This window comes from Sorghum bicolor, chromosome 3 (genome assembly GCF_000003195.3).
Source record: "Sorghum bicolor cultivar BTx623 chromosome 3, Sorghum_bicolor_NCBIv3, whole genome shotgun sequence".
In the NCBI taxonomy this organism is placed as follows: Eukaryota; Viridiplantae; Streptophyta; class Magnoliopsida; order Poales; family Poaceae; genus Sorghum; species Sorghum bicolor.
Genome location: NC_012872.2, coordinates 65,336,480 through 65,355,891, shown reverse-complemented (window position 1 = coordinate 65,355,891; position 19,412 = coordinate 65,336,480). Strand labels below are relative to the sequence as shown.

At 46.0% G+C, this 19,412-nt stretch overlaps 2 protein-coding genes across 2 annotated transcripts; both read left to right on the top strand.

Annotated features, from left to right (window-relative positions):
- Positions 2,164-4,538, top strand: LOC8082406 (WAT1-related protein At5g07050). The gene is made up of 5 exons (XM_002458603.2): positions 2,164-2,517; positions 2,666-2,728; positions 3,040-3,156; positions 3,259-3,688; positions 3,806-4,538. Exons 1-5 carry the CDS (start codon positions 2,324-2,326, stop codon positions 4,226-4,228), a joined length of 1,227 nt encoding a protein of 408 aa, XP_002458648.1. The 5' UTR covers positions 2,164-2,323; the 3' UTR covers positions 4,229-4,538.
- On the top strand, positions 15,296-18,691 carry LOC8082405 (cytochrome P450 98A1-like). The gene is made up of 3 exons (XM_002458602.2): positions 15,296-15,950; positions 17,325-17,719; positions 17,815-18,691. Exons 1-3 carry the CDS (start codon positions 15,452-15,454, stop codon positions 18,460-18,462), a joined length of 1,542 nt encoding a protein of 513 aa, XP_002458647.1. The 5' UTR covers positions 15,296-15,451; the 3' UTR covers positions 18,463-18,691.

Sequence of the window (19,412 nt, the reverse complement as noted above, 5' to 3'; positions counted from 1 at the left end):
CTCCATCAATGGTTCCTCTGAGGCCGACGGTGGCCAGGTGGTGACAAATCGGCAGCCTCGTCTAGCTCCTAGATGAGCTTGTCTGCCCTCCCTCTCCCCTCTGTGCCTCTCTCCTCGGCCGATTTTGGCCAATGGCGGTCTTGATCTGACTCATGACGGAGAGGACAAAGTTCGCTAGATCCCTGCCATCACCACTGTTCATGTTGCACAATGACTGTTGTGGTGGATTCCCTAGATCCTCAACGATTGCTAGTTTGGAGCTTGGTGTTGCCCTCCCTCTTCTAGTGTTTTCCTTGGACAATGGTGGCTCTTGGTGTTTGGGATTGTCGCTTGGTGCGGATGTCCTTGGCCATTGCCTCATTTGGGTGGGGCTTAGTGCTTTAGCACTTTGACCTTGGCTTGACCCTGTGTTGGGCAAGAAGCAGATGTGGAGGTTTTTATGACCTTCTTCATGCATGACTCCTCTAGCAAAGAAATAAGCAGCAACTCAGAAGTAAAGATTAATGCTAATATAATGTTAGTATTCCACGCAACTTGCAATTTTCATATTGAGGTGGGCGTGCATCTTTTATCCTACCGTTCATTTTGGACGCAGAGAGATAAAGGGAAGGGCACCCACCCCGTTATGGTTTGTATTTACCGGTAGTCAGTCCAATGGTAGTTTGTTATTGTGATGTTGCACATCACCCCAAACTCATTCTTGCAGTAACACTAGTCAAAACAAGTTTGCTATGAAAGGAAATTAAATGAAAAGCTTGTATTTTTAACGTTTTCTTTTTCTAACGGAAATAAAACTAGAATGCCAAGAAAAATGAAGAGAGACAGAGATCGAGGGAAAGCTTGTATTTTTAGCACTGAGGAGACCTCTACACATAAACACTATCAAATCCAGTACTAAAAGAGAACAGCCCATATCATAGATCGCACTCAGGTCTGCCTTCTGGGTCGGTTGTGCTTGCAGAATGGCCGGAGGATGTAGCTTTCCGCAGCCGCTCGCATCGCATTGCTTTGTATCCTCCTGTACTGTAGTAGCATTTCCTTGTTGTGGTGACGGCGTCGTTTATATTATATATATATATATATATATATATATATATATATATATATATATATTAAAGAAAAACAGCATTTGTGTCGTAGTGCTCGACACCAGTGTACTCCACGTATATACACATATGTTTAGCATATAAGAGGGAGCCTAGCCCTGGAATATTGTAGTGCTCTCTCCTTTAGAAGCTCGACAATGACACTCCATGGAAATTGGGATGCAGCTTTACTCAAAATACTTCGTCAGAAAAAAAAAAACAAACTTGTTGTTCAATATTGACAAAACTTCTATATATGTCTGGGTAATTAAGTGGTATTTGCGATTAAGCATTAGCCGCGAAAGAATTTTGGTTTTGAATCTGACGCGATTGGTCGATCGAGTCCTTCTTGAACGCTGAGAACTTCAAAAACAGCATGAATGGTGCTGCATGCATGTTTCGGTAGATATTGACATATAGCTATATCTATCTATCTTATCGCCGACCAGTGCTACTGAATTTGGCAACCACATTCGAAGCAGTATAGCTAGGCAAACATGCATGTCGGCTACGATCGAGTTTGCATATACTCTATATCTGATCATGGATGCTGGTTTAATTTCCGGTGGACTCTCTATTTTTTTTTAGATAAAGCGGTGGACTCTCTATGATCTGTACTACTGTAGCATCTCTCGCAGAGATAAGACCGTTGATAGATGATTCCTTCTGTCTACCAATCAATAATCATTCAAATCTGACGAAATTTTGATGGTTTGCCACTGAATTTGCTCGCTGCAGAGATATGATGCTACAGCTAGCCTACTGATGAGTACTGAAGTCTATCCCAACCAACAGAGAAGCCGTCGACATCTCATGTCATATTGTTTGCTTCAGCAAGAGCTAGCCTCTCACCGGATCGGATCAGCTGGAACTCAATACAAGACGGGAGACGGGTGGTGCCCGCCCTGGCCCTGCTGCCGCCCACGATGCCCAGTTGCCCACTCGCGGAGAATAGCCGACGTCTGCGCACAAACGGGTTCCAGCATGGATGGGTACAGCCTTCTTACTCTCCCCGGATTATGAGCTCCAAAATGACCGAGATGCCCCTACCACGAGCATATAAATAGAGCAGTCCCCCCAGCACATTTCCTTCAGCTCAAGAAGGCCTTGTCTTGTCTGCTTGCCCCTTGAGTTCTCTAGCACCTTACCTGCTACTGATCTGCAGCTGATCGATCGCCAAAGCTTGCAATCAAGCCTGCTATATTACCCTAGCTAGTGACTATACCACCATCATCGCCATGGGCTGCTACGGTGATTTCTTCGAGAAGGCCAAGCCTTACATCGCCATGACCTCCCTGCAGTTTGGCTACGCCGGCATGAACGTTATCACCAAGGTGTCCCTCAACCACGGCATGAGCCACTACGTGCTCGTCGTCTACCGCCACGCCTTCGCCACCATCTCTATTGCACCATTTGCTCTCATCCTTGAGAGGTACTACGTCTAGCTATCTACTATCTGCTGTTAATAATAATGTTAATCACCACCACGCATGCATTTGCCGTGGCTGAAGTACTCGTGATCTTTGTTCAGCTTTGTACTAGTGTACTGAAATTCTCTTGATTGGAAATGTGGCATGCAGGAAGGTGAGGCCCAAGATGACGTGGTCGGTCTTCCTCCAGATCTTCGTACTCGCACTGCTCGGGTTAGTGCACATAAAAGAAACTTTGTGCCTCGTGTCATTTTGTGCATCCAACTTAAGTTCTTTAATTAAAGGGAGAGAAAAAGAGAGAGGTGGATGGAGGCTCCAATCTCCATTTGCAGAGATGATTCTATTGTTTTCCCAACAAAAGGTGTTCAGCACTGTACTGTCTGAAGCACTAAACCCAGGCTTTTCTGAAGCACTAATAGAATTCACGAAATAATTTGTCAGTCAGCTTTTCTAGTCTAGAGCACTAATAATAGCAATAATTACGTAATTAACCTGCTTGTTCATGTTGTTTAATTACATTACAGGCCTGTGATAGACCAGAACTTCTACTACGCCGGTCTCAAGTTCACCGGGCCGACTTTCGCGTGCGCCATGAGCAACATCCTTCCAGCCATGACCTTCGTGATGGCCGTGATTTTTAGGTATGGTATTGGTACATCGCCTGATCGATCGATCAATCAAGAATGCGATGGATGCAAAACAGAGTAGCTGAGCTCCTCTAACCTTGTTCCGTGCATGTTCAGGATGGAGAAGGTGGACCTGAAGAAGGTGAGGTGCCAGGCGAAGGTGGCCGGGACGCTGGTGACCGTGGCCGGCGCGATGATGATGACGCTGTACAAGGGCCCGCTGATGAAGATGGCGTGGACCAGCGGCCACGGCCACGCGCAAGGCCACGGCGCCGAGGCGCCCGCTGCCGTCGCCGCCGCCATCGACCCCAGCGGCCGGGAGTGGTTCCTGGGCTCGCTCTTCGTCATCATCGCCACCCTCGCCTGGGCCTCCCTCTTCATCCTCCAGGCGCACACCCTGAAGCAGTACGCGGCGCCGCTCTCCCTCACCACCCTCATCTGCTTCGTCGGCACCCTGCAGGCCATCGTCGTCACCTTCGCCATGGAGCACCGCCCCTCCGTCTGGACCATCGGCTTCGACATGAACCTCCTCGCCGCCGCGTACGCCGTAAGTCATCTCCGACGACTCCGATTGGCCATATATATATATATATATATATATATATATATATATATATATATATAATTGTGGTGCCTGATCGATGGAAGTGCATGTTTCGTTCAGGGCATTGTGACGTCGAGCATAGCGTACTACGTGCAAGGCCTGGTGATCCAGAAGACGGGGCCGGTGTTCGCGTCGGCGTTCAGCCCGCTGATGATGATCATCGTGGCAGTCATGGGCTCCTTCATCCTCGCCGAGAAGATATTCCTCGGCGGCGTCCTCGGCGCCGTCCTGATCGTCATCGGGCTCTACTCGGTGCTCTGGGGCAAGCACAAGGAGACACAGGAGAAGGAAGAGGAAGAGGCCATGGAGCTGCCCGTGGCGTCCAAAGCCAACGGATCGGGAATAATCTACGACGACGCCGTCTTCATCAAGGAGATCGCCGCCGTCCCCGCCGCTGGTGTTGGAGATGAGTGCAGGAAGGCCAATGGGGTGGTGTACAAGTCATCCTCCTCCCATGGACACGGAGCTGCTGGTGCAGTTTGATGCAGCATGCATGGCTAGCTAGTGCTAAGCTGAGCGCATAGCTACTACTACCTGGATGGAACATGGAAGAGGCGGTGTCCATATGCTGACTGTCTTTGTCATGTGTGTCCCATTGAAACCGTTTTGTGTCTACTGACGTTGCATCCATTAGGTATAGGGTCGGATGATTGAGAGAGAGAGAGGCTGCAGCTGCGTTGCAGGAGTGGAAGGACTGGAATAATTTTGTTCTGTGCCCCTTTTTTTTTTTTTGCTACCTTTTTGTAATACGATGTATCTACTAGTATTATATTTAACTCGTATTTTATAAATACCGTAGTTTCTAAAACTCTAAATTAATTACATCCAAGCATCTTCTTTCTTTCAATACCTAGATATTTTAAAACCATGGTATTAATCTAAAACTCTAAAAAAACTTTGTATACAGACGGCCTAAGTTGTTTTGGCTTTTCTATATATACAATATGTCTAATAATAAGTATATAATAAAAGTTATGTATATAGGAAAGCTAATAAAATACCTATAAATTCAAACGGATGAAGTGCTATATATACTTTTCTTACCAAATGAAAAGGTAGCGCCCTTGCCAGAACATGCTCAAAATTCAAATATACTCAAACTTGTGGTAACTGAAATAATGATCAAGGATCTATATACATGCATCAGGAATTAAGACTTGTATTTTTTTTCCCTGGCAAGTGTGAATAAATGATTTAAAAAATACGAGGCCCCCATTTTAGAATAAAAAGTGTCACTCGTTTTTCAAAAAAAAAAAAGTGGCATTCTACATGTTGTCGGATAAAAATGAAAAACTTTAGTGCTAGCTTGTCCGAACTACCCAAATAAGCCATGACCAATTGAGGTCCTTAATGGCCCTGTTTGGTATGGCCGCTATACATGTAAGTGCGCATAGAGCGGTGAAGCAAAAAAATAATAATTTTATCATTGAGTCCTAGTTCCTTTTTGAAAGAAAAGAGAAAGAAGACTCCTCGCTACAATACATGGAGGAGCCAAAGCCAAAGTCGTGGAGCTCTACCAAGTGGGGTTTCAGAATCACATCCATTATTTGTATTTACACAGTTATTGTCTCCTGCTTTGAAAATATAAACATATACCACTATATTGTTTTAGGTTTAGTTAGCTGCTAAATTTTAGATTTAAGCATAATTGTGTGGTCTCAATGACTGATGAGCTATGTTGATAAATTCAAGTGAACAGAGCTAACATTCCAGTGTCCTTTTCAGCATGCATGGATCATTGGGCACCCGTACTTATGAAATGCATTGAGTAAAAGCACGTATTGCGTCACCCAATTTCTATCAGTGGGGTTTCATGGACTTGCATTCAGATTCCACTAATACAGCACCTAGCTTGGTCGATCAGTGGCAAATCCCAACAAAAAAAAATCACTTTATTGCGTGAACTGACAGGACATTTCTGCGTAACGTCTGATAACTGATTGATTGATGGTATGGATCCATGAACGTTTGTTTCGATACTTGTCGCTAATGCTGTAGCCCTACCTTTTACTTTTTAATATTTTCTGTTTTTTGTTAACTTTTTGTTCTTATTGACATCTTTTAACCAAAGTTTCCTCCCCAAAAAATCAACCAAGGTTAACTAGCGTATCTCGCGTAAAATTTCTCAAATTTTAAAGGCCTGGTCCATATATAAAAGGTTTATGAAAAAATTAATTGACCCTTTTTCCGCTGTCTCCTAGACTAGTGCTCCCAGTAACCGTTTGCTTGCTTATCATAGGATGCAGTTCTCGAACCGATAATAATATTTGAGGTAAGATAATTGTCGTTTGATTTTTTTTATTACTACCGCGTGCCACTTGTCTCATTGTGCTTTCATGCGCATAAGGTGTCTGAATTCTAACAGCGGCAATTCACCTCTCATGTTGCTGTTATCAGGGTGTCCGAAGTGATAGGCTAGACTGAATTTTCAGCGCATTACACGATCGAAAAAGCAACAAAAAGATCTGGTGGTGTGGTGCCTCATTTGTGAAGTAAATTAAATGCCAAATCTCATATCAGCTTTAGTTACCTTTATATATAATTAAGCACTAACCTTGTTGGTTAGTAACTTCGTTCGTTCGACACATCTCTGCTGAGTGGAAAGCCTCGTTACCGGAGCTTGCTAGGTACCTGCACGGCAACCGTTTCCTGCATGCAGATGCAGATTTCTTCGCATGCCGAGCCGTGGTGAATGAATCTACCTGATGCAGCTAAAGCCTCGTGGGAGTGCGGCGTCGTGCGCCAACGTTTCTCCACATAACCCACCATGCCTGTTGCGCAGAGGACAAAGGCATCCATCTCAGTCTCAGGGTATACATAGGGGCTGTTTAGTTCGCAAAAATTGTATAAAATTTTTCAAGATTTCTCGTCACAACGAATCTTGCGATACATGTATGAAACATTAAATATAGATAAAAAAATTACCAATTATACATTTTATATTTAATTTACTAGACTAATCTTTTGAACCTAGTTAGTCGACAATAATTATTAAATACAAACAAAAATACTATGGTAGCTATTTTGCAAAAATTTCTGCAACTAAACAGGAGAGCAGCGCTTAGCTCTTTTCACCAAACGGAAACTCCTTTTGCGACGATGCTTCCACACATGCCTTTTTGTGTTGTGCGCACTGCTTGTTGCGTGCGATCGTAGCCGGATCGGATCGGAGTGGCTGACCTGACCTGACAAATCCATGGCGTCTCTAGGTCGTCGCGGCGGCTAGTCGATTCCTACAAGGAGCCAAGCAGACGGGCGTCGCTCTCGTCGGTGAAAAAGGGAAATCATGGAGGCCACATTGCCGGGGACAAGGCAAAGGGCGCTTTCGTGCTTGCATGTTTGCTGCTGCTGTTGCTGATACTGCCGAACAAGCCTCCTCGACACCACATCGTCCACCATGCATGGGTAGCTATTGAGGTTTCCCTACTCAGATAGCACTGACGACTCAAATGAGGCTGCAACTGCAAATCAAAAGGAGGTCTTTTTAATGTAGTCCCCCTCTTGGTCCATAGAATAATCTCTGGTGTTGGGTCGGTGTACGTCATCAGAGGGAAAGAGTTGCGTTGCGAATGCAACAAGGGAAGATCTGGGGATATCCATCCAGGCTAAGCAAAGCCATGCGGATTCATTTGCTTTGCGTTGCACTGTTTTTTATATTGTTGTTGTTGGGTCTGCTGCTCTTTCGTATTTTATTTTTGATAAAGAAGAACTTGCAAATAGTAGGGTCCTCTGGTGGCCAGTCGGCAAGCTAGATCAAAGTATACTACTCCTGATTTTGCAGATGATGATGATGCATGCCTTTTACTCTGTTTTGCTTGTAAGAATTCAATCATTGGTTGGTTCACACTTCAGAGTTTGCTTTTACAATGATGATACTATGTAAATATAATCCTCGTGAACTAATGAAGAAGCTCCCTCAACAAAAGCCATCGTGCATCCACACTGTATGGAATGGACGAATACGCTATGCATTAGTAACGAACCCTTCTCGTCGGCTGCGACGCGGTCCAATCCAATGACGGCATGCTGCAGCCCGGCGAGCGGGAGTGCGCCGCCGCGGGGAGCCCCCGGCCCCGGCGGACGACGCAGGCACAAGCGCGCTCTCGCCGATCGAAACCCGCGGCAGTGCAGGTGCAGCATGATTGCGTCTCGCACCCGTAGTCGTAGGCATCCGGGCCGGGGCGCCGGACTGGACCGCTTGGCCACCCGGCCTGGAACTGCCTGCGCACCCCCGGGCCCCAGGATGCGCGGGCCGACGCGAACGCGATCCGGTCGGCCCCCGGCGTGCGGCTGTGCTCCTCTCGTGGTACTACTGCACATTTGCGAGCCCGCGAGATTGGCCGGCCGCCCGACTAACCAACCCGGCGACGTCAGGCGTTGGGGCAACCGGCCAACCGTGGTGGGGTGGGGGGGCTGCTCCAGGCGAAATTATTGGGAGGCGGTGTCGGCTTCCGTGGGGGCAGCCGGGTGGACGCTGTTGCTGAAGCGTCGTTTGAATTGTCGGTGACTGTCGTCTGCAGTGGACCGCATAGGAACAGTGGCAGCACAACGAGCCAGCCAACACAGAAGGGTGTTGGGTGTTCTGATCTGATCCACATGCGCTTACAGTATGTGACAAACACGTAAGCTTATGTTAAATTTTTTTTTTTGGATTTCGTTATTATAGCACTTTCGTTTATTTGTGGCAAATTTTGTTCAATTGTAGACTAAATAGAGTCAAAAGATCCGTTTCGTGATTTACAGTCAAACTATGTAACTAGTTTTTGTTTTTGTCTATATCTAGTATTTCATGTATGTGCCGCAAGATTTAATATAGTGAAAAATTTTGAAAACTTTTAGATTTTGGTGAAAACTAAAGAAGGCCTTAGCTCGTGTGATCCAGGAACAGTACACGTCTACTAGTTCCTGCATGTGCGGGTGAAAATGACGTGGCCCATCATCTGCAACCGTGCTTCTCAGCGCCTTATTTACTTGTAAAAAATTTTTACTTACAAACTGTGTAATTAGTTATTTTTTTAACTATATTTAATGTTATATGCATATGCTGCAAGATTCGATATGATGGGAAAGTATTTTGCAAAATATTTAGGAAAGTAAACAAGGCCCAAATGTCGCATCGTTGTCAACGGCGGCAAGTCGTCTTTTCGATCAGGGCCTTGTTTAGTTCAAAAAATTTTGCAAAATTTTTCAGATTCCCCGTCATATCGAATCTTTAGACGCATGCATGGAGTATTAAATATAGACGAAAATAAAAACTAATTACACAGTTTGGTCGAAATTAATTAGTCCATGATTGGACAATATTTGTCAAATACAAACAAAAGTGCTACAGTATCGATTTTGCAAAAATTTTTGGAACTAAACAAGGCCCAGACAAGAAGGAAGAAGAAAAGCTGTTACAGACTTTTTTTTTTGAGAATCAACTGTTACAGTCTTACAGACTTGTGAGACCGGACCCGTAATAATAATACCTGAAGCTGTGAAGCCCATCGCTGCATATTACTTGCTTGAACCGGCTTACAGGAGTAAACCGGCTTTTCCGTATGCCTTACGTGGGCTGTTTCTTATTTACAACTGGGCCTGCACTATACACCACACTACATATGATGCCAAACGCAACTGAAGGCTGTTCTCCATGCCAAACGCGACTATCGCTGAGCCTCAATTTTGTTATGACCGTTTCAATCTAAAATTTTAATTTCACGCTTAGTTTTATTCTAGAACTATCAAAGTGACCATTTCTGTACTCCAACTCTCATCCATGGATTTATCATTTGAAGGTTTAGAGATAAAACCTGACTTGGAACGATAGTTAATGGACCAAAATGACTGTTCAGCCATTTTTTTGCCCCTCACTCTTTGCTGTTGTATACTTGTATGCGTGCGGTGCTGTGCAGACAGTAGCACAGCTGCATAGGCAATTAGGCAGCATCCATGCGCAGAGCCCAACAACCACGTACGGCGACCTTGTCACAGTACCAGTCCACATATCACACTAGCGTACCAGAAGCTGAAGACATGGCGCGTTCACGTACACAACAAAGCACAAATGACTCTTGTGCTGCGTGGCAGCCATTGAAACGGACGTGAGCATCAGCCGACGGGGACCTGAACTCTCACGGCGACTCGGCGCAATGCCAGAGCAAATGCGAAAACAACAGGGACTCACACAGGTGCCGCTCATACTAGTCACCGTGGTGTGCATCAGTCCTCAGACCAGACCCCCTCACTGAACCTCGACATCGATCAGGAAATCCTGCAATATCTAATCATGGACGTGCAGTGGGACGTACTAAAAGAGCAAACAATTAAACTAATAACCACAGAATTAGTAGAGGTTTCACGGTCACAAAATTAGCATAACACAGTTTACTTCTAGGCTCGGATTCATCCTAAAACTATTAAACTAACTGAGGAGATCATTTCAATCCCTGAACTTTACATTTTGGGCTAGGTTCCTCACAATATGTGGAAGCCGCACCATCGTGCCTCATCAGCTCCAACATCACTCGCGTTTGGAGATAAAACAGTCTAAAAACTCTCATAGTGATCATTAGGCCATGTTCGTTTTTGGTTGAGTAATTACAGAAGCTACGTGTGTGTGCTCTGCATTTCTATTGAACACGAGTAGTACTACTAATTACAGTTGCTACCGTCTGCGGACCACCCATGCAAGACATACTATATCCTGCTCCTTCATGTGTGCTCTGCAGAGTGCAGACGGTACTATGCATGTGTGCTCTGCAGACGGGGTAGCACAGGTACACAGGCTGACAGGCAGCATGCCCAGAGCCCAACAACCACGTACGGCGACCTTGCCACCTACTACTACCACTACCAGCCCACACACTGTGGCCACAGATGACTAGCGAACCGTAAGCTGAAGAGGTGGTATGCTAAGGGCCGGAAACTCACGTTCACGTAATCACGTCCAAACACCGCACACACTTTGGGCTGCGTGTAGTAGCGTCAGCCAGGCCCAGGGGGGACCTGAGCTCTCGCCTCTCGGCGGCGCAATGCCAGTGCAAACGCGAAAACGTCAAGAGGTGGCACTCTTGCGCAATACGTGGATGGTGTAACAGCCCTAAAAATTGATAAGTCATGTAGGCTCCAGTAGGTTTACAAACTCCAGTGGAGAGCCTTTGGATTTAGGGCTTGTTTAGATGTGAAAACTTTTTGGATTTCGCTACTGTAGCACTTTCGTTTATTTGTGGTAAATATTATCCAATCAACTAGCTAGGGTCAAAAGATTCATCGCGCGATTTACAGACAAACTGTATAATTAGTTTTTGTTTTCATTTATATTTAATGTTTCATGTATGTGCCGCAAGATTCGATATGACGAAGAATCTTGAAAACTTTTTAGTTTTTGGGTGAACTAAACAAGGCCTTAACTGAAGATTTTATTAACATTTGCATAACACAGTGCTAGGATTATTAGTTTTATTTGGGCACAGATAAAAAGAGATCAGGAGCGGCTAGCCCACACCTGAGGAGAGAGAAGTTACATTAGCTCTCGAGCGAGAAGATAGAGATCAAAGAAATCGTGAAAAAAAAAGTAAAAAGGAAAGAGTCATAGGGACAATTAAAATATGCTTGCTTGGGATGAATAGTAGTTTAAGGTTTTCTGTTTCTGTTTGGATCTACTACTTTTGATTGAAACCGCTTCTATTGTATGGCTGTATTGGCCATATTATTCTTGCATTTTTTTTTTAGTATAGCTCATAACTTATGATAGTTTTTTTCACAGCTTACAGTTAAACAAAACAAATGTACCCTTTAAAAAATATCAGGAATCACTCTTGAGGGCAGCCACAACACATTCATCGTGTACAAAAACATTTTTAGATAATGGATATGAAAATCCGGCCTCTACATCTAGGGATGTACACAGCCAATTATTACAAGTTTTGGATACAAAAGTAAAGAGCAAGCCATGGCCTTTAACAATGACCAGCAAACTAAAATAAACTATATAAATGTTTCCATCCTTTAGTTGAAATGTCTAAGGCGATAATCTCCAACTTTTTGCTTATCGTCAAAAGGATGGTTTTAGCTTGCTCATCACGCTGCAGAGGTGCCCAGAAGCGAAGCCAGAATGCTCCCCTGAAAATAACCTGCATAATAGAGTTAGTTTTGAGTTCGTTGAAAATAACATCATTCCGGCATCGCCAAATAGCCCAGCAAATAGCAGCAACCCCAACCCAGATCAAACTTCGCACCCTCTTATTTTGGTTGCGAAGCCAAGCACCAAACATATGCCTAATAGATCTTGGTTGGGTTAAATTAGTAGCAAAGAAAATAATCCTCCAAACTGTTTTGGTTAAAGGGCAATCGATGAATAAGTGTTGGATAGTCTCATTCATATTACAGGAGATGCACTTTAGATTCTCCTTGCAGTTTCTCCTTGCGATGTTGTCTTTGGTTAGAACAACACCCTTCTGTAGAAACCAAAGGAAAATTTTTATCTTTAGAGGAATTTTTAGTTTCCAGAGTTTCTTATGATGAAAAGGTGGGTGTGTATCAATAAGATAGAGGTATAAAGATCGGACTGAATATAACCCAGATGTGGTCAGATTCCATTTAAAAAAGTCTGATCCCTCCACCAAACCCACATGAGAAACTTGAGCTACTAATTTACGCCATTCTATAAGTTTATTGTCCACTAGAGCCCTTCTGCATATTAGTATATATACAGGTTTGTGTATTCATTAGAGTCCTATTCATTTAAATTTATTAACATATTAGTTATGATATAACTTTTTTCTTATAATAAATTAGTGGATAATACTTCTCAGATGAGCAAAGCGAATAGGACGGTCCTTGCCACTTGGGCGGCGACGTTCGAATTGCAAAATGGTCCAAAGGCCATTAATCACACAATCACACTGGACACCATCATCCGTCTACTTGTCGCATCCGCTGCGGTCGTGGCATCCCCTGAGCCACCCATACGAAGGAACGAGCGCAGCCGCCAGCAGTCCAGCAAGTTCGTCGTCATTTGGTCCCAAATCCAAACGGACCAAACCAAACGCGTTCATGGTATATGCAAAGTGTGCAGCACAAATCAAAATCATCAGCTGAGCACGTCCCTTTCTCATTGCGCACAGTCGTGCACGTCGCTGTGGGTGTGGGGCACAGGGCGAGAAGCCGTACGTGTTCGATCGTGGATCCCGTATTCTTTCACTGTTGTTCGCTGCTGCCGACGTCTACAGTGATAACATGCGCATGCGCACCTTTTAACTACAGTAGTACTAGGAGAGAGGCTTTGGTTGGGTTTTGGGTTACGTAATAAGAGAACAATACATGCTAATATTAGACTTCTCTTTTCCTTTTCACAACAAAGAAAAAGGAGAGAACAATAAACGTTTCCCACACGATCGGTCCTCTTGGCATCCGCATCCTTTTTTTTCAAAGACGACGAAAGACAAGACAAGCGGAGCGCAGTTTCCCCTTTCCAGCGTGTCTTCCACTCGTTTTCTCTCCTACAAGAATATTCAGATCACCACATGTGAAACATGACCTCATCTCACGTTTTGGTAACTTCATTCCCAAATGAAAGACAATAACAACATGTATCAGTGTATTTGGTTAGGTGGCTAGCCCCAACCATGGCTTGTTTGGTTGCGTGGAAGTGAGCTAGGGCTAGCCATCCATACTGTTGTAGTTAGGCCAAGGTTAAACGATCAAATCGGCCATTCTCCTAGGGCCAAGCTTAGCCCGGCTCACGGCAGAGACTCCCACCACCTCCTCGCGCACCTCCCACCGCAAAACCGGCATCGTCATCGTCACTCTCTCCTCTCCCCTCCCCTCCCCATTGGCACATCCCTTGCTCCTCCTCCCCGCCAGTAGGTGCTTCTCCTAGTATGCGCAGGCTCCTCTCGGTGGCGGACGGCGGCCAGTCCACCCTGGCGTCACCTGCTCCTCCTCCCTGCGGAAGATCCCCTGCTCCTCATCCTCCTGTATCGCCTTAGGGAGCTTCACCTTCATCATCCTAGTGTCGGTGCCGGCCGCCGCCGCACTCGTGAAGGGGTCTGTGTCTTGCTTGTCTGGGTTTGCAGCTCCACCTTGCCACTCCATCTTGTCACCGGCATGACAAGCAACACTAGCAACCAAGCACAGGCATAGTAGAGGTGGTGCAGCCGCGGCCATGGCACGGCGCATGTGCGCACTGGATATAGAGGAGCCCCCGAGGAGCCCCTGCATTGCGGTTTGGCTCATGGGACTGAACGCAAATGTCGTACGCCCAGCTTTAGTCCCAGCGTCGCTGTGGATGGTTGTGCTACGAGCTCGTGGTGGTGGCCTCCCCTTGAGCCTTGTTGTGCCCGCAACCTTCTCCATCGTCGGCGTGCACTAGCGAGTCGGCATGACCTCCACCACCACCATGCACTTCAGTTGTTCGACGAAATGATTCAAAGAAGGTAACTTACTAGTGGTATGAAGGAGGTGAGTGTATTCAAGCCAAACCAGCTAACCAAACACACTCAAACTTAGCCAGGCTTGAGAAATCACTCCAAACAAACAAGTTGCTATTGGCTTATGTAAACCTGGCTAAGTCTGTCCTGGCTGAGAAAGCTAGCCAAGCTTGGATTTGAACTTGAACCAAACACACCCTATATGGTTCCAAACGTAGGTTGGAAAACAATCTAGATCCAATATACCAAGGAGAAGGAACCAAAAGTCTAGTATTCTTGTAGAAATACAATTTTGTATTTTTTTGTTGTACAATTCCATTGTATACCAATGATGTATAGTCGGTTAGTTGGGTATTCTTGTTGGTATAAACCATCTAGCTATATTTTTATGTGGGAATGTTAGATGGTTGTACATGTTGTCTGTGTAACTCTATATAGATACTTTAGTATGTTAGAGTTAAGGACAAACTTGTTATCCCTCCAAGAAAATATTGCTTCAGATTCAGGATAAATTATCCCTAAAAAGTTAAGAGATGAGGTCGTCCCTCTCTCACACCATTATCTTTGTTTTCTCACTCTTTGCTCGTCACCTCGCGGTCACCCCACAGACTTGGTCAGCGTTGCCTCCACCATGCGCCTACTTGTCATCTCCTTCTCTAGCAGCGAGCAAAGCATGTGGGCAACATCTATTTGGTACCATCTGTCTTGTTCTTCAGCACTACTTCAGTAGCGAGTAGTGTTTTTCTCTTACAATAAAATCAGCATAAGCAGCAGTATAAGTCAAATTTCGTTGAAAACAGAGACGACCTCATCCCTCCAACCAAATGCTAAAATGGGAAAGTGTCAGCTGAGAAAGCATGAGCGAAACCATCCCATGTTCATTAGTCCAAAACCTAATGTAACCTGGCTATTAAAGTTGAACACCTTTCTACTAGTTCGTTCAAGATGTGCAGCATATTTCTTGTTGCAGGGACAATGTGCAGCATAGTTCCAATTTATCCTGGGTACGTATTATATTTTTTTTAAAATACGAAAGAAATACATTCCCATTGTACCTTGATTTTTTATATGAAAATAATATTGTGTCACGCTCGGCGTCTCTATTCCTGGATGCCATCGCTGAGAGGCCCGCGTTTCAGACACCCATCTCTGCTGCGCTAATAAGCGCCAACCAACCCACCACGGGCGGCACTGCCACTGCCACAAACCAACTACCTACCACTCCGGCAGTCCGGCCGGCTAGCTCCATAAAAGCAAAGCGCAGCCGGCCGGCCGGGAGCAGCAGCCAGCCATGGAGACGGCCTCCTTCCTCTCGGTGGCGCTGGCCCTGGCGGCCCTCGTCCCCGTCTCGCTGCTCCTCCTGAACCGGCTCCTCTACGGCAAGCTGCCCCCGGGGCCGCGGCGGCGGCCCGTGGTGGGCAACCTGTTCGACGTGCGGCCGGTGCGGTGCCGGTGCTACCAGGAGTGGGCGCGCCGGTACGGGCCCATCATGACGGTGTGGCTCGGCACCACGCCCACGGTGGTGGTGTCCACGTCGGAGCTGGCAAAGGAGGTGCTCAAGACCCACGACCAGCACCTCGCCGACCGCTGCCGGGACCGCTCGTCGGAGAGGTTCAGCCGCGGCGGCCAGGACCTCATCTGGGCCGACTACGGCCCGCACTACATCAAGGTGCGCAAGCTCTGCAACCTCGAGCTCTTCACGCAGCGCCGCCTCGAGGCGCTCAGACCCATCCGCGAGGACGAGGTCACCGCCATGGTCGAGTCCGTCTACAAGGCCGCCACCGCGCCGGGTAATAAACCACCCAGAAATTATTACCACACTATTCTACTTGCTCTTGCCTTTCTCTGTTACTGGTGATTTAATTTCCAGCTGAATCCTGAAAAACAACCAGATGCTTAAATGTCTACTAACTAACACTTTGTTTGCTTTTTGGAAACTGAATTTCAGAAATCTAGTTCATTTCCTAATAGGAATCTTAGAGTGCGGACTTGCTTTTGTTTTCTCCTTAAAATAATAGATGCGGTAAAACTTTTGCTGTCGCTCCAGAGTTCAGACAAAACTGAGATGTATGAAAAGTAACTGTTCTACCTACCCCATGTATTCTCTTTAAGTTCAACTATAAATAAATACTAATAAAATTGTATTTTCACGAAATCATTTATAAAGGCAAATACTGTACTTGATATTGGCAGTCCTGATGCCTACTTTTCAATAATGGTTTGTCAAATCTAAAAGGTTTTACCTCTGGAGCTCTGGTAAATTCTCTGTTGCAAAAGCCTACAAACATCTTAGTGGCCACAATCATATTCATTCAGGGTTTAAATGGATTTGGAGCAGCTGCTGTCAAAACAAGCAAAAAAGTCTTTGCTTGGCTTATCATGAAGGATAGATTAAGCACAAGAGAGTTGTTAAAAAGGAAGAATATGGAACTTCAAGATTATAATTGTGTCCTTTGCAACAATAGAACAGAGGAATCATTGTTGCACTTAATGCTTCTCTGCCCATTTGCTCAAGCATGCTGGGCATGGCTTAACTGTCATGTCATTCTGCAAGAGGATCTCCACAGGAATATAGAAAGTATTAAATTACAGCTGCATGTCCCATTTTTCATGGAGATCATTATACTAATGGGTTGGTCCATTTGGAATGCAAGAAATGGTCTAATCTTCAATCAAGTGCAGCCATCAGTAGAAGCCACAAAGCGGGCATTCAAGTCAGAATTTGCATTGATCCTTCTTCGTGCAAAAAGAAGTTATTTTCCTTCCATAGAGCTATGGTTAAACAATCTTGTTTAATGTTTTTAATTTCTCTTATTTTCTTTCTCTCTTTTTTTTTTGTCTCCTGAACCTCCTTATCTTGCTTTGCTTCCGTGTTTGCCTTGTACTGTACTGTATTTTTTTTAATAATAGTTTTCACTGTAGGGGTGTAAACCCCTCCAGTTTCTCAAAAAAAAATCTAAAAGGTTTTGGTCATCGGTACAAAGTTTTAATGAGAGCTAATTACAAAGACTGAGGTCTTCCTTAACAAGGTTTTTGTTGGTGTTAATTAAGTGCCCTGTGCTTTTGAAGCCAAAATCAAACTAACTAAAAACAATGAAACCAAAGCATTTTTTTTCCTAGAAACCGAAGTTTTGCTTATTTTTCCTACTTTTATTTACACGCAGGCAATGAAGGGAAGCCCTTGGTGGTGAAGAACCACCTGTCGATGGTGGCCTTCAACAACATCACGCGGCTGGCCTTCGGGAAGCGGTTCGTGAACGCGGCCGGCGAGCTGGACGAGCAAGGGCGCGAGTTCAAGGCGATCGTTCACAACGGCATCAAGGTCGGCGCGTCCCTCTCCATCGCGCAGCACATCCCGTGGCTGCGGTGGCTGGCCCCGGTCGACGAGCAGGCCTTCAAAGCCCACGGCGACCGCCGCGACCGCCTCACCGTGAAGATCATGGAGGAGCAAGCCAAGGCCCTCAAGCAGCACGGCGCCCAGCAGCATTTCGTCGACGCGCTCTTCACTCTCAGGGACAAGTACGACCTCAGCGACGACACCGTCATTGGCCTCCTCTGGGTACGCACTGCCTCTTCCCGGCCCAAGCTAGTTCCGTGACTGCCTGCCTGGCGAACACCGTCACAGAGATCGACCTGTGGTTGTGTTGTGTCCAGGACATGATCACCGCCGGCACTGACACGACGGTGATCTCGGTGGAGTGGGCAATGGCGGAGCTGCTGAGGAACCCCAGGGTGCAGGAGAAGCTGCAGGAGGAGCTGGACGATGTCGTCGGCCGCGACCGTGTCCTGTCGGAGACGGACTTCCCGAACCTGCCGTACCTGCAGGCCGTCGTCAAGGAGTCCCTCCGCCTGCACCCGCCGACGCCGCTGATGCTGCCCCACAGGGCCAGCGCCAGCGTCAAGATCGCCGGCTACGACATCCCCAAGGGCGCCAACGTCGTCGTCAACGTGTGGGCGGTGGCGCGGGACCCCGCGGTGTGGGACGACCCGCTCGAGTTCCGGCCGGAGCGGTTCCTCCGGGAGAACATCGACATCAAGGGCGCCGACTTCCGCGTGCTGCCGTTCGGCGCCGGCCGGCGGGTGTGCCCCGGCGCGCAGCTCGGGATCAACCTCGTGGCGTCCATGATCGGCCACATGGTTCACCACTTCAGGTGGACGCTGCCGGAGGGGACACGGCCCGAGGACGTGAGGATGGTGGAGTCCCCCGGGCTCGTCACCTTCATGGACACGCCGCTGCAGGCCGTCGCCACGCCGCGCCTGGACAAGGAGGAGCTGTACCGGCGTGTCCCTTCGGAGATCTGATGGGCCGTCTGCGTCCTGGCATCTGCATTATGTTCCCCGATGCTGTTGCAAATTTGTGTGCACCCACCATCATTTCTTTTTCTGGCACGGTGCTGTCCGCCTACGATTTGTTCATCTTGTGTACTGCAGAACTTGCTCGCTGGACATACACTTTGCCAGGTACTAGTAATTTATAATTTCGGCATTGCAAATTTCTACCAGTACGTCGCAGAAAACAGTGTAAGAGCAACTCCAGCCCAAGTCACTAAATTAAGCTTTTAAATTTTTATTTACATGCTATGATAAAAAAAGTAGGGGCTCAAACAAGTAGAATAGGAGGTTCTAGATGTGAGGGGCTGAAACTATAATTTAGGAGGGCATGGAAAATGGCAGCCCAAGTAGAAGTAGAAGGTGGGTTGGAGTTGATTTTTTTTTTAATCAAGTCCCTAGATTTAGAATAAGGACTTGTTTAGAAGGTGGGTTGGAGTTGCTCTAAAGCTTCAAATTGAGAATTTGAGACCTCGCAAATATGCACCAGTCTCCTCGACATTACAATGTGCGCTCGCTTTGGCTGGTCCATATGCCACAAGCTATGTAGCAGAACAGAGCGTTGAGTCAAGGGATACGCAAGTCTCACATTCTTCTAACATTCAATTCATGTGCCTCTCTAGATATTTAACCTTGTGGCTACGAATTGTTTTGATTCAAGGGATTCCACTCCTTGTCTCCTTTTCTATTTTCTTTAACTACCCAAAAGCACATGAATTGAATGTTAAAATATGCGATATTGAAATTTCTCGGAAACTGCAGAATTTATTCATGTATTTTGCATTTTTTATATTAAAATAAATTGGTTCATATGGAATTTCTGCGTCTTAAAAGGGCACTAGTTAAGGTATGTCTAGTTTTTTTTATCCCTTTGAAACACCGCAATTTTATAGGAATCATATTGTAAAGCTTGATGGAACGGT

Excerpts from the sequence above, each read along its gene's own strand:
- LOC8082406 (XM_002458603.2), top strand. The coding sequence starts at position 2,324 with ATGGGCTGCTACGGTGATTTCTTCGAGAAGGCCAAGCCTTACATCGCC. Across the intron at positions 2,518-2,665 it reads TTTGCTCTCATCCTTGAGAG|GAAGGTGAGGCCCAAGATGA; the intron begins GTACTACGTCTA and ends TGTGGCATGCAG. Across the intron at positions 3,157-3,258 it reads GTGATGGCCGTGATTTTTAG|GATGGAGAAGGTGGACCTGA; the intron begins GTATGGTATTGG and ends GTGCATGTTCAG.
- LOC8082405 (XM_002458602.2), top strand. The coding sequence starts at position 15,452 with ATGGAGACGGCCTCCTTCCTCTCGGTGGCGCTGGCCCTGGCGGCCCTC. Across the intron at positions 15,951-17,324 it reads CAAGGCCGCCACCGCGCCGG|GCAATGAAGGGAAGCCCTTG; the intron begins GTAATAAACCAC and ends ATTTACACGCAG. Across the intron at positions 17,720-17,814 it reads CCGTCATTGGCCTCCTCTGG|GACATGATCACCGCCGGCAC; the intron begins GTACGCACTGCC and ends TGTTGTGTCCAG.